This window comes from Trachurus japonicus, chromosome 10 (genome assembly GCF_045865225.1).
Source record: "Trachurus japonicus isolate A0001 chromosome 10, Traja_1.0".
Lineage (NCBI taxonomy): Eukaryota > Metazoa > Chordata > Actinopteri > Carangiformes > Carangidae > Trachurus > Trachurus japonicus.
In genome coordinates, this window is record NC_140916.1 from 19629727 (window position 1) to 19644221 (window position 14495).

Genomic DNA, 14495 nt, shown 5'->3' on the forward strand with positions numbered 1-14495 from the left:
TTGCCATTAACTGGCTTCAATATGATTTCACAGCTCGATGACATGTAACAGGATTCATTTGTGTATTTTTGAATATTTTGCACAAGGAAAAGCTTTTCAGTGTTCTTCTTTCATTGACAGGTTCACCTTAAATGCATGATGAAATTGATCACTGTCTTTAAAAGACCCTGTATTCTCTGATCATAATGCATTTTTATGCTCACTGCATTGTCTTGCATCTCTCTGAATTGTTAATTGATCATTGTCACAAAAATCCCCCCAACAATCCAATGTGTTCAAGCCAATGAAATGTTAGGAACTGGAAAAACATATATGTCTGTGTGTCTCTTGTTAATGACACTTCTGTCACTACTCCTCTCTTCACATCTTTGATCATTTTAGATGACTTACAGAGCTTCAATTTCCTTGCTCTGTTGTTCTGAACTGGCAAACTGCTTGCATTTTACAGTAACTAGACACAAGGGAAATTAGTTTAAGAAAGGGCTCATGTTCATGTCTTCAAAGCTTAGGTGAGCTCTGAAACTGTTGTTGTATCAGTAGTGTGTTTGAAGGGTCTGGGTACCATGCTTGGGCCCAATTTAGTGATTGTTTTTCATTATTTTGAGAACAAGTTGAATTCCCCTGTGCTATCAGACATAGTAAGTAAAAATATTCAACATTTTTAAATAAATATATCTCAACAATAGTAGTAATGGGTAACACATGCATTAAAACACCGATCCTGTTAGTTTTGATTTTCATAGCTTTTTGATCTTGCATTTACCTAAAGCTCTTGCTTGGTGTTGTTTTGTGGGAGAGAGATGTGTCGTACTTTACAAAGTTTGAGCAGGATTTTTCCTGCTACTAATTGTGCACTTTTATGTGAACCAAAGGGGCCAAAATAAATTAAAAGTTGTCTAATTGCTTCTGGCAGGTTGCCAGTTTTACTCCACCTGGAGCTAACACAAGTTACAAGAAAGTAAAAACATGTTGTTACAATACAAAATGAGAAAATGTAATGTGTAATGTGAAATAAAGTATTTCCCTTCGCTGTATATCATTTACTGAGCTAAGCTAAAATCACGATTTACACTGTTTTATACTTTAAGATAATAGGAGGTTTAAATGTTTAGAGTCAATTAAACTTTATTTTTACAAACAGTTTTCATTTTGACAACCTACTTTAATGAACTAAGTACTCTTGTTCACATCAACATAATATTTAGAGCATCATGTGCTGCTTATTAAGATATATGTCAGGTACATGCACACACACAACCATATCAAGAACTATTATGTTTGTGTATACCATATCTTGATATGCATGTGCACAATACAGTAAATTTGTGTATGTATATTTCTCCATTCTCCCGTTTTTTTGTTAAGCAAACAGTGACATCAGAGACAGCCTTCATTTGATTAATAGCTAGTCTTATTAAAGATGTTCTGTTTTCTTTTTTTCTGTCTATCTGTATCTGTCTAACAAAAAAGAAAGGAGAGAGAAGAGAACTAAATGAGTTCCTTTCCCCGTTTTGCACCTGCCCTCTCATTTGTTATTTCCCTTTTCCTTTTTACAAATGCATTCAGGAAACCTCCTTCTTTGTCTGAGACAGTTTTGATTCACGTCATTTTATTCTGCCAGCCCCACAGTCTCTGATTTGAGTATGTAAAATAAATCAACTCCTCTAATCACCTTCTTTTTCTGTGGAATGATTCTTACTCAATCATGCCCTCTGCTGGATAAATCTCACTGTTAAAAGATGGTGAAAATGGGCACATTTATTGTGGATGTCTATATAATTCGGTTAATACAGCTTCAGTACCCTGTATTTGACTGCGAACCTGTGTATTATTATTTTTATTTTTTTTGAAGGTGGTAAATATCTCTATATCTTATATTACCTTTCTCTATAGAGTTTCTCATGCTGGCAAGTGAATGTGTCACAAGTGTGTTGCTTGTGGGACTCCACGTGTCAAGATATTCTTTCATAAGCACCAAGCTTTACTGGAATGTAGCTATAACTATATTTATGGAAATGGTTCGCTAAAACACAGATTTAAAGAACTTACTTTTCTTAAGTATTTACCTTTAACAACATGCTATACTCCTAACCTTGTACATCTCACAGTGAAACGCTGTAGCTTTTACTTCACTATGTTTTGACAGTTACATTTACAGTAATTGATTTGCACATCAATGCATCAATAATTTTGTATTAATATTGTGTCTCCAAAGCACTAAATCTAGCGCACTCCACCATAGTCTATTATGAAGTGTCACGTGTGCGCCCTCTGGTGGCAGTATAACGGAACTACTGCTGGGTGAGAAAGCGTCACTGGTCAAACACATTTCAGCACCATGGCGATGGACAGCTCCCAGAGCGGGTGACCAACATAGTAACAGGATTTGAAGTGACACAACATCCTCTGTGCTGAATGCCACATTCCTAATATGGAAGAAACTGTGATAATTAAGACTTCTCAAAACTATCATTTTGCCAACCACAGCTTCATCATTCTCTATTCTGTTTAACCAACCGCTGGTTTTAAAAGAAACTGGAATATGAACCGATTTGTTTTGGTCTCCACCTGTAGGCAATAGGCTACAGGAATCTGTTGTTCCTGAATAGGTTTTGTGATAATGATATAGATTTTTTTTTCCTCTTTAAAGATGTTCTTTGAGGAAAAAAGCTCACATCTCTGCTTTAATGTATATAGCTCCATCCCTCTCTTATCTGAAAGTAAGCCAAGCTGGCCTAAATACAGCTGCCCCTTCAGCCGTCCCTATGGATCACCTCACTGCAGAGAAGGTTAGCCTGTTCCCCTCCCTGCTCTCTGTGGACACTCGTTTCCTTATTAACCGAATTATTTTAAATCTGAACCATGGAACGACCTAATTACCCTGCTCATTTCTGGCCAATGGCCAGCTCTCATCTGTTGATGGTAGGAGCTAATTCCCTGAGAAGTAAGCTGTAAAAGGGCACAGAGAGAAAAGCCACAGGGCTCTATAGCTCACATCCAGGTGTGGCATTTGGAGCCCCCCCGCACCCACCACCACCACCACCACCACCACACACACACACACACACACACACACACACACACACACACGATGCTTGTATGTGTTGGTGGTCTTAATTAAAGTGATATTTCGAGAAAGGAGGTCCTGTTTGTTCAATTAATGAACCCCACTATTCTCTGCGGGCAAATGGAAATGCAAGCACTCCAATTAGCATATGTTAGCATTTTACTATGTTTATTCCTCACTGGAAAACAGCTTACCAAGGCGAAAAGCTTTCCATCCTTGTAAGAGTGGCTGTGGAACTTTTTCACCCCAAAATAATTGACTCCGGCTAATTAAACATAGATCTGAGTAACTTCCATCTAAATGCTTTGTGCATGTAGATAGACCAAATATGTGCCTGAATGCGTGGGCAGGGTTACGCCTTGAGTTTTATGAATCACAGCAGACCACACATGCATGCGTTTGCAACATAAGAAAGGCCATGTGAAAAAAATACTTTATTTTCATAAATGTATACAGTACATGTGTGAGGGAAATCCCCCGTCTTTACAGTTGTCTGCGTCATGTTGCAGCTTGCATAATACATAGTCATACTATTTGTCATATTCACGCAAGCTCTGCTGGCAAACAAACATACAAAAAAAGAAGATTTTCTTTAATAAAACCTAAAAATATAAATTCATAAGGATGTGCAAAATTATTGTCCACTAATGCTCGTCAAAACATTTTGGATGTAACTGCTGCGCCAGTTTGATTGTCAAAATAATAATAATAATAATAATAATAATAATAATAATAATAATAATGATCATAGGCAGACACATACAATGGCCATGTTCAGTGGCTTGTCACATAAATAGTCACCAGACTTTAATTCCCTTCAGCCTTTTAGGCAAAATGGATTGTTCATTCATTATTTCTCTCACTGAGTGAATTGTTCATCATCTGTATCTTTCACACCAGCTGTTAGTCATATATATGTTCATTAATTTATGCACTGAATGGTCTCTTCCTCTGTATTCATCCGAAGTTATCCATCGTTTCCATCATCCATTCAGACAGTCGTTTAAAAGTCAGTCGTTGTACAGGTCATTATTTATAATCGCTGCCTCCCCCTGGGGGGACATCTGAAGACGTCGCTTCTTGCCGAAGGTGGAGAAGGAGTTGTGGACGTCCAGCTCGCTTCGCTGCACGGCGGGTCTCAGGGTGCAGAAGCCCGATGGGGTCCCGGGGATGTACACGTTGTGGTGGTAGTCAGGCGGCGGGTGTGGGTGAGGGTGAGGAGGGATCGATGGTTGCTGCTGCTGGGGAGGTGGGGTGCACCGAGGAGTCCAGGGTCGAGAGGGGACCCCACTGGTTGAAGGGGACATCTTATATTCTGTAGTGTAACACAGGTCAAAACAAATTAGGGAAGGCTCCACTTGATTATACAACACTGACGTAATGCAATCTATAGGTTCAGAGCTTTGCAATCAGGTCAGTGAACAGTGACATACAATTAAAGATTTGATCAGCAACAAAAACAGAAACATAATTATGCTAATTGTATCATTGCTTAAACGTCATTAACTATGGAGGTATAACAGATTATTATAAATATACTAACAATCCTACATGTGTGTAGCCTAGAAAGCTGTTTGTGTTTGTCTTACCTTTCACGCCTCTCATGTGAGTACCCCAAGTCCAGTACTGTCCAGGCGCCATGGAGGTGACATAGTTTTCTGGGTCTGCATGCATGGCCTTACGCATGAGGGTGCCATCCATGTTGATGGAGTTGTAGCTACAAACAAGACATGGGGCTTAGATTACAATATACTTAACTCAGTATCAAATAAAACAGGTTATCTGCTCTAGCTCATGATGTGGAGAAGAATTTGAGGCTTTACATGCAGAGGTCAAACTGGTACCTTTTAATGGAGGAGTTCTGGTTTTTCGTGAGAGTCCAGTCTGTGTTTGGCTGCTTCAGCTGCAGAAAGAGAACGTGACATAATTTAATATCCACTTCATAAAATTTACAAAATCACCATGTAAGAGCGCACATTGCAGCAATGTCACTGCTCAGATCTGTCGGGAGAGAATTCACTGGTTGAGACAGAATTGTATTTGCCGTCTCAAACGACGTGTGTTGATTCTGCCCTCTCGAATCAGCAGAGGTCAGTGATAATTGACAGGAGTAGCGCTCTATCATTGGTGTTTGTCCTGAAATTGAGACATGACTTGTTTTCAAATGGACCGTGGCTGCCGCCCTGTGGATGTTTGGTAGAACGCAATTATTTTAAGAGCAGAGGTGCTTTTGCCTTCAGCTACGACTCGCTTGTCTCTTAGTCTTGCTTTTATCCTCTGTGGCGCAGCGGGAGGGGTGAAGCAGGGCACCCGAGTGATATTTATTCCGGGTCTGAGGCTCATAGTATGGATTCCACGCTCTATTAATTCTCTTAAAGCTGTTAACAGGGAGAATGCGACGTAAGCGTATTATTAGAATCGGTATTCAAAATATACTCCTCGCCAACTACGCACAAAACCAATTAGAACCCCACCGGGATGAAACGAAACATGATTTTAATCTTCAAAGGAAACCGTGCCAGGGAGGAAATTAAGAAAATTACACACGTCATTGTTTTGTGGATTTTATGCATCATTTTACATTAATATTTGCCTGATGCTCCTCGAGCAAGGTTTTTAATTAAAAGTCTCACAGAGAGCCTTGAAAAGTTTGCGGTCCTTGCAGCTGTATACTCACAACCCAAGCTCAGCTCGACGCGCGTATAGGCCCATACACCGTGGCGCTTTACGCTTTATACACGTGCACGCACTTGTCCTGGGCGTTTTACACGCTTCGGTGTGTGTTTAATCTCTCTTTTCACCTTCAATTCATCAACTTAAGAAGCCCTACGCACGTTACTGTGTGAAATGCTCAGATAGTTTCATTGTGATTTGTCTTTGAGATCTAATGTGTCACTGACGACCTCGCGACGACTCATGAGGGTACGCCCAGGGACACCACCGGGTAAATTAGGGGAACCAATTAACGACGGGAAGGACACTTTCTCCTGAAGGAGCATGGCTGCAGGCAGAACAATCACCGTGACCTCGAAATCCCTCTTGTGGCCAGAGGTGCGTGTGCCAGTGACCGGAGTGACATTTCTCAGTCTGCCTGGTGGAGTCTGGTATCAGGGCTCTGAGTCTTTGTCCCTTTGCGTTTTGATGAAAACTGGCAGAGGACAATGAGCAATACGCACAGATTTACGGTCTGCTGCCCCGTCCATTAGAATTAGAAAACACTGATGTAGACATCCTGCCTCCGTAAATTCCCACTCTCCTTGTCTCCTTCCTTCCCCCTCCTTTTATTTCACCCCGCCTCCTCCCCCCGTCCTTGCTCGACAAATATGAAGCCACATCTCTCTCTCTCTCTCTCTCTCTCTCTCTCTCTCTCTCTCTCTCTCTCTCTCTCTCTCTCTCTCCTCGCATTCAGAGGACAACGCCGGGGCCGATCTACAGGCGTCCCACGTCTCAGTCCAGCCGTGTCCTTGCACCCCCTCCTTCTCCTTGCCCCCTCCCCTCTTGATGTCCTCCCCTGTCTCCCCAAAACCAGCCATTTGCCATTTTTCATCAATAATGGACAGGCCCCCCTTGCGAATACGCCACATTGTGTGGAGTATAATGGTTCGGCCGTGCTTGTGCCCTTGAGGCATAGTTAGTGAGGTTATCTGTCCTGTATTGTTAGTTTGAGAAGAAGAAGGCGTGTCGCACACCCGACTGATCGAACAAGATTCGTCTGAACCCGAGGCAGATGAATTCAAACAGCTGCCATTCACCTTGTCCGTCACGTACATAACCTTGACTTTTTGTTCAAACTCAGGGAGATGAGCTGGAAGCAGGTGTGTGTGTGTGTGTGTCCCTAGTTGCATGAAAAGTGTGGTGCAGTGGCACTGGGTGATGTAGGCATGAATCTCTCGGGCCACAAGCAATCATAATTGACTTCATGGATTGTTATTGACAAGCTTTTTCCCACGTGTAAAAAAACAAACAAAAAAAAAAACGTGACATGAAGACACCTGGAAATGTTACCAAGACTGAACTACCTCTCCTCTTCCTCTCACACAGTAATTGATATCTCACTTCTTTCAACGGAGATGATAAGACACGGTATGTGCACAGCAATATGCTGCTCGTAATACGGAGCTTTACACTTTCATTAACGTGTCAATTAAAATGTAATCTCACGTCGTCTCATTTAATCTCCCAGGTGCATAACATTACCATAGGCAGCACAGTTATGATGAATTATTTCCATGATAAGAAAAACATGGGAGATGACATTCAGTATAACACTCTTCTTAAAAAGGGAGGAGAAGGGAAGGAGAGAGTGTCATTGCTTAGTTTTGGCTCAAGTTGAGTTCAGATGTGTCTGGCATGCGTGATTTGACCTTGATGGGAGAATGTCACCGTCTAGATGCTTATCAGATGGAAATCTGAGATGAATTTCGCTGTGGCGGTGAGAGAAGCAGGCGGGTGTAAATGAACAACACACGCTCTGAGCGCACTCTGATTTCAACTATACCTCGTTGGGAGTAGTTGCTCCGTTGTTCACAGATGCGCTCCGGCTTTGCGCGTTCCACGAGTTCTCTGCGCTCTTCGCCTCGTTGTTCCTCGGTGTGCTGCCCGGGCTGCACGGCTTCAGAAACATAAAGTCACTTTTGGCTGATTCGGGGGTCAGGCACACTTTATAACAATATGACTGAGATAGACTGCTGTTTCCATTCACCTCCATGCAGTTTGTGGGCACTTTAGCCGCGGATGAAATCTGCAGGTTGAGGTTGGATTTTTTGAACACCTCTGGGGGCGGCTCCGGCTGAAACCCCCCGCAACAGCAGCAGGCGAACGGGGGCAGGTTGTACCCGCTGAGGGTCTCCCTGTCCTTGTAGCACTTCACCGCGGCCAGCACGATGATAGCCACCAGGAATATTAGGGATATCGTGCTCAGTGACACGATCAAGTAGAGAGCGAGGTTTGAGGGGGGCTGTGGGCTGAGTGTGAGGTCTCCGAAATCTGACAGTGACTCAGGCACGCTGTCTACCACTGTGAGGACAATGGAAACGGTGGCGGAGAGCGGCGGCTGCCCGTTGTCCTTGACTAATATTACCAGTCTTTGTCTTGTTGCGTCTCTCTCCACTAACCGGCGAATTGTCCTAATTTCGCCGGTGTAGAGAGCCACACTGAACAGTCCTGGGTCTGTAGCCTGCACTACCTGATAAGACAGCCGGGAGTTTTGCCCTGCGTCCGCATCTAACGCTGTTATTTTCGTAACCAGATACCCGGCGTCTACTGACCGTGGAACCACCTCTGTGGCCACGGTGCCGTTTTTAGGCAGCGGGGATACAATGACAGGTGCGTTGTCGTTCTGGTCCAAGACAAAGACGTTGACAGTGACATTGCTGGCGAGAGGAGGGAAACCAGCGTCCTGCGCTTGGACCAGAATCTGAAAGTTTCTAAGTTGCTCATAATCAAAAGAGCGCAGTGCGTAGATGTTGCCGTTGTCGGAATTGATGGAGACATAAGTGGACACGGGCATGCCCTGGATCTGACCCTCGAGAATAGAGTAAGACAGATAGGCGTTCTGGTTAGAATCGGGGTCGAATGCTGTTACGGAGCAAATGGAAGCGCCCGGGGCGTTATTCTCGGTCACATAAACTGTGTATGAAGGTTGAGAGAACCGCGGGGGGTTGTCGTTAATGTCAGACACTTGAACGAGGATGTTTTTTCTGGTGGAGAGCGAAGGGGAGCCCAGGTCGCGGGCGGTGAGGGTGATGTTGTACTCGGACACTGCCTCTCTGTCCAGAAACTCGCTCGTCACCAGAGTGTAGTAGTTTTTAAACGATGAATGGAGCTGAAAAGGGACGTTGCTCGGAATTTGGCAATCAACATTGCCATTCTCTCCAGAGTCCCTGTCCATGACACTGATAACAGCTATCACCGTGCCGGGTGGCGCGTCTTCCTGGACAGGAGTGGACACAGATGTGAGGATGACTTCGGGCGCGTTGTCATTGACATCCAGGATGTCTACGAGTACTTTACTGTGCACTGCAACAGCCGAGGGTCCCCTGTCTTTTGCCTGCACATACAACTCATACACACTGGCCTTCTCATAGTCCACGATGCCCTTCACTCGGATTTCACCCGTGTAGGGGTCCACGCTGAACAGTTCGCGCACCTTGAGTGGTGCGTGCCCGCTAAACGCGTAGGTCACCTCTCCGTTGGAGCCCTCATCCAGGTCTGTGGCGTTCAGCTTCAGCACCAGCGTCCCCCTCGGTGCGTTCTCCACCAGGCTCGCCCGGTACACGGAGCGGTCAAACACGGGCACGTTATCGTTTGCGTCTAGCACGGTGATAGTTATCAGTGCTGTCCCAGAGCGTTCCGGTGACCCCCCGTCAAAGGCGGTCAGAACCATCTCGTGTTTTTTCTGCTGTTCCCGGTCCAGCGGTGTGTCTAGCACGAGCTCGGCAAACTTGCTTCCATCATTGCGCGTCTGGATATTCAGGATGAAGTGCTCGTTCGCGCCCAGCTGATAGGAGCGCAAAGAGTTGGTGCCCACATCCTGGTCCTGTGCGCTCTCTAACGGGAAACGGGAGCCGGGCGCAGCCGACTCTGTGATGTCGAGATTGAACTCGCTCCATGGGAAACTGGGAGAATTGTCATTCACATCTAAAATCTCCACTTCCACTCTGTATAGTTCTAATGGGTTTTCAATAACCACTTGTAAGTGTAAAAAACAGCTGGGGCTTCGTTCACACAGCTCCTCTCTGTCTATCTTTTCGTTGACGAAGAGAATGCCATTCTCCAAGTTCACTTCTAAATATTGCTTATTTGCGCCGGAGACTATACGAAACCGACGGGCTGACAGCCTGGCCACGTCCAAGCCCAGGTCCTCTGCGATGTTGCCCACAAAAGCTCCATGCTCCAGCTCTTCGGGAATGGAGTACCGAATCTGCGCAAGAACGAGGTCCACTACACACGCACACAGAAGCAGGCATATAACCATCCCAGTCACTGGTAACCAACTGCCTCTGGAAAGTCTGTGATCCATGTCAGCGGCGTGCGTAAAATCAGCTCACCCAGACATCTTTCTCCTCGCGAAGCCAATCAGCAGTAAAGCTGAAGAGTGAACAGAGTGACAGAGCCAGTCCCGAGTTGTTTTTTAAAAAGGAGAAAAGCTTCATACATAACTTTGTAACATCTGCCTGTATGACTTTATTGGACAGTTAAAATGAAGGGACGGGAGAGGAGAGTGAAAGTCCCTCTCTCCCTCTGTTGTGTTCCTATAGCCCAACACCGGTGGTGTGTGAACGGGGGAGGCTCGCGCTTTGATTTTCCAGTGTATCAGACGCTCGGAGGAGCTGGTGGGGAGGCGTGTGTGTGTGTGTGTGTGTGTGTGTGTGTGTGTGTGTGTGTGTGTGTGTGTGTGTGTGTGTGTGTGTGTGTGTGTGTGTGTGTGTGTGTGTGTGTGCGTGTGTGTGTGTGTGTGTGTGTGTGAGAGAGAGAGAGAGAGAGAGAGAGAAGTGGAGGGGTGGAGGACGGAGGGGGTGGACGTAGCTTCTCTCAGCTCCGTATTGGAGAACGCCGACGCGAAGTGCGACTCTAATTACTGTAGACGTTTAACCCTTTCACGTCCTCGTGTCTGTTCTCCTGACCCATTAAAGAGACCAAAAGGCGTAAGTTTGACACCAGACGTCAGAGCCAGATTTGGATTAAGAGATAAATTGTGTTGTGGGTGTCGTTTTCTAGGCTGTATTTAACAGATGAGGATGGACAAGGATTTGTCTTGGTGACCACAGTGCCTCACAGGCCCAGGATGACATACAGCCTAATGATACAATTATTTTTTTTACTTTGATTCATTGTAACTCCCATTATAGCTTCAGAATAAAAGAATAAACCATCCTTCCGGGGTTCTACCGTTACACGTTGCGGCGCAGAAAACAAAAACACACAGGCCTAAGCACTCTTTCTCTCTGCTTCAAATGGGCCGGTGGCCACTGGCTCCTGGGATTCCATAATGCTTTTAATGAGAGCCCTTTGAAGATGAATGCCCACATTGCAAAAACAGACTCACATCCATTAATCATCACACACGAAATTGGGTTTTACAAAAAGAATCTTTGATGGGTCAGGGTATTCAATTTTCATCAATATTTAAATGAGTGTGAGCGACATTTTGGAGCTTAACATGATTATATAGTGACAATCATCAGCGGGCGATACACTCATACAAATACGCATTACACGACTTTAATTCACCTAAGTAGGACTGAACATGTATCAACATAATCAACATAAAAGCAATGTCATAAAGCCTTAATCATACTTGTCTCTAATCAGGCATTACAGTTGGGATTAGGTAAACGTCACATAGGTGATGTGTTTACAGTCAGTTGGTGGCAGAGAGAGGCGCACGTGAGTGTTTTTAATGATGGAAATGTTTGAGTACTTTCATAAGTGTCTTGAGCAGATCAAAGTACTGAGCACTGTAGTTTTTATAGGACAAAGAGGACAGCTCGGGCCTCTTTAGAGTGTGGCACATGTTTGTACAGATCTAATCTTTTTCCTGTTAATCCTGGTCAGTTAGACAACCACTGAACCACAGAGACTGAGAGAGAAACTAAAGGATGCCTTTGTGGATTCGGGTTCGTCTCCACACAGACACGAGTGGCATCCTAATGTAAAACGGTGGCTTGAAATCTGAAAGTCTCTTCTTGGGACTGACGACACAGCCTTGGCCCCCGGGCAGCGCTGGGCTTGTTAGCTACTAAAAAAGAAGAAAGACGAGAGGAGAAGGGGGGGGGGGGGGGAGAAAGAAAGAACAAGAAACAAATATTTCTGCTTCCTAGGGGCAACATTTTCTTTTACACTAGACGCTACATTTTCTGTTAAAAAACAAGCGACACTGATGTCTAATGTTGCTGTGACATTTTCACTTGAAAAAAAATCAAACGGGGCTAGTGGGAATACTTCAGCTTGGAGATGCTGGTTGTTTTTGACATTTCTCTTTTAAGCAGATAAGAGAATAATAACTTTAGGAATCAGGGAACGGGAGTGGGATGCAGTTGATGTATAATTCATGCTCAGTCTGGTATTTAACTGGGGGATAACAAAGGTTATTTCTAAATAAGAAACTGCAGCGCCATCAAATGAGAAGATACTCATTATGGCATAAGATGTTACATAACTAAGGAACACTTGCGCCTTCTCCGGGACCAAAAGTTGTCCCTGACGTGTCTGTCCAACAACCAGCCCGCGAAATGCAACACCCTCCCCTTTTCAGGAAAAAAAAAACAGACTAAAATCCCCAGGTTTAAATAAGCAGAAAACACAATCTGCTTGCAGACTTAACCTCAAGCAGATGGTTAAGCTTCTCCAGAAATGATTACATTTCTGGAAAAGAAAAAAAAATCACCACCACCAGTTCCATTGCTTTCCCCTTCTTTTTAATTAACGGAGTGAAGGATTAGTGTGCAGCTATCCGGGATCAACCGTTCTCCGACGGAAGAATACAAATGTTTTGTGATAAATAATCCCAAAGCACTCCGGCCGCGAGTCCCTCGGTGCCTGTTACATTAACATGCATTACACGGAGCATTAAGCCGGTCTCATCCGCCCCTATCGCCTCGCTCACCCCATTGTCCGACAGAGAGACTGCCATTAGTTTCTCCGAACTACCGCTCGACAACCACCTGGCCGTGACCCGGCGCTCCGCTCCCCGAGGAGTTTGTCACAGGATGAAAAGTTGAGTAGAGGTGTTGACAAAGATGATTAGGTACCAATGGATGGATGAGTCTGCTTTTAATCTTTTAAAAAGAGGCACACGATTGATTTTATTCAAGTGTTTTCAGTTGACCAAGTATAGTCTCCGGTTTATTTACCCCACTGTGTGCTCGAGTGAGGGTGACCGAATCGAGTCTTGTGTTGTTGTTGTTTTATTCTTGATCTTATGGCTCCATCTACCGGCTGCATGTGTGCATGTGCATGTGTCACTCGATGTAGTACGGCCTATGGTAATCTCAGTGACATGTCTCAGCAACAGGGAGTTGATAACAGATTGGGGGGGATACAGGAATTATTCAACCATATTCTCTGTTGTTCAGTGTGAACAGACACCGTTTAGAAAACGGTTTGTTAAATCTTAACAAACATGACATTTGATTGATTCATCCAAGCGGTTGTCCCTTGAAAGCCATTGATTGAACACCACAGATACATGACTAGAGTATGATGAATCTGTGTAATCACCATAATCCCAGAAGACCCATAGACATTAAGAATTTACACTTACTAAACGTAAAAATAAAATAAAAAATAAAAAAGTCTCACCACCCACCAAATTTAAGGATGTATGAATTTGAATTTGAACCTTCCAGAGGAAATTTTTTTTTAAGGCTGACTGTGTTTCACCCTGTAATGTGTATGATAATCTAAAAACCTACAATCAAACAATACACAAACAATGAGAAATTAAAACTTGTGAATGAATCAATAAGTTCAAACTTTTGTTTAAAGTGTGTTCCTGTAATTACTCTATGTATATCTCAGTCTGGATTGATTAATATTAATAAACAGTATAAATATGTGATTGAGTGATGAGTGGTGTTACCCAAAAGCCCTGTCAAATAAATTAGTTTTCCCTTTGTTTCTATCAGAGGCTGTTATTCATTGTCTGCAATGGTTTGGTCTGTTTTCATGTGTGGTCTTAGGGCGCCATCTACCGGATATTGATCGGCATAGCGGTTACTGTCATTGTAGCGCTGTCAATTCTGTGACTTCAGCTCCTGAGCGTTGTTTTCTACGTCGTCCCTCATCCGTTTATGAAAACATTCTTGTTTATATTCTGTTAATGAGTAAAGTCAAACAAACTAGTTAATTAGAACAAATATCATTTCACTCATCAGCTATTCTGCTTTCCGGTGTGGGGTGGTGCAAGGAAAGTCTGCAGCCAGGTCCTCCGACCTATAGACGATCAGCAATTCTCCCAATGCTTCTAATTCCTCCTCCTCTTATATAATATGGTATAGTAAGTTATTACTACTGATGGAAGGGAACTCCAATCAGAGTGCACTTCACAGCTCTGTCAATAATTATTTGTCAACACAGATCTGATTTATGTGGTTAATGTGAGACGGATAACTTTGTCACTAAAAGTTATCCTACAACCTATAACAGTGGATTTTGACTTGTTTTTTTCACTTGATCGCCTGAGCTGCCTCACCTTCATGTCATTTGTTGTAAAGGTGAAGAGCTGGGAAAACCACAGGAACACTAGATTAAAAACACTGTAAACATGTGGAGCCAAGACACAGTGCCCTCCTCTGGGTATAAACCTTTTAGTTTGAGTTTCTGTCTCCCTTGAAAATAACGTCCAGCAGGGGGTGGTGAAATGCAATGCGTCTAAAGTGTAAATCACAAGAACTTTAATAGAAATGTATTTTCTTTTAATCCATTT

General features: G+C 43.8%; 1 protein-coding gene across 2 annotated transcripts; it reads right to left on the reverse strand.

Annotated features, from left to right (window-relative positions):
• Positions 1-3491: 3491 nt before the first annotated feature.
• Positions 3492-10345, reverse strand: LOC146979870 (protocadherin-10). 2 transcript variants are annotated; one of them, XM_085789873.1, is made up of 5 exons: positions 7770-10315; positions 7566-7679; positions 4912-4970; positions 4657-4784; positions 3837-4382 (listed from the first exon to the last, which is right to left on the reverse strand). In XM_085789873.1, the coding sequence occupies exons 1-5, from the start codon at positions 10086-10088 to the stop codon at positions 4078-4080; spliced, it is 2925 nt and encodes a 974-aa protein (XP_085645999.1). In that variant the 5' UTR covers positions 10089-10315; the 3' UTR covers positions 3837-4077. The 2 variants fall into 2 exon arrangements, with proteins under 2 accessions (XP_085645998.1, XP_085645999.1); XM_085789872.1 differs by having other exon boundaries at positions 3492-4382; positions 7566-10345.
• Positions 10346-14495: the final 4150 nt, after the last annotated feature.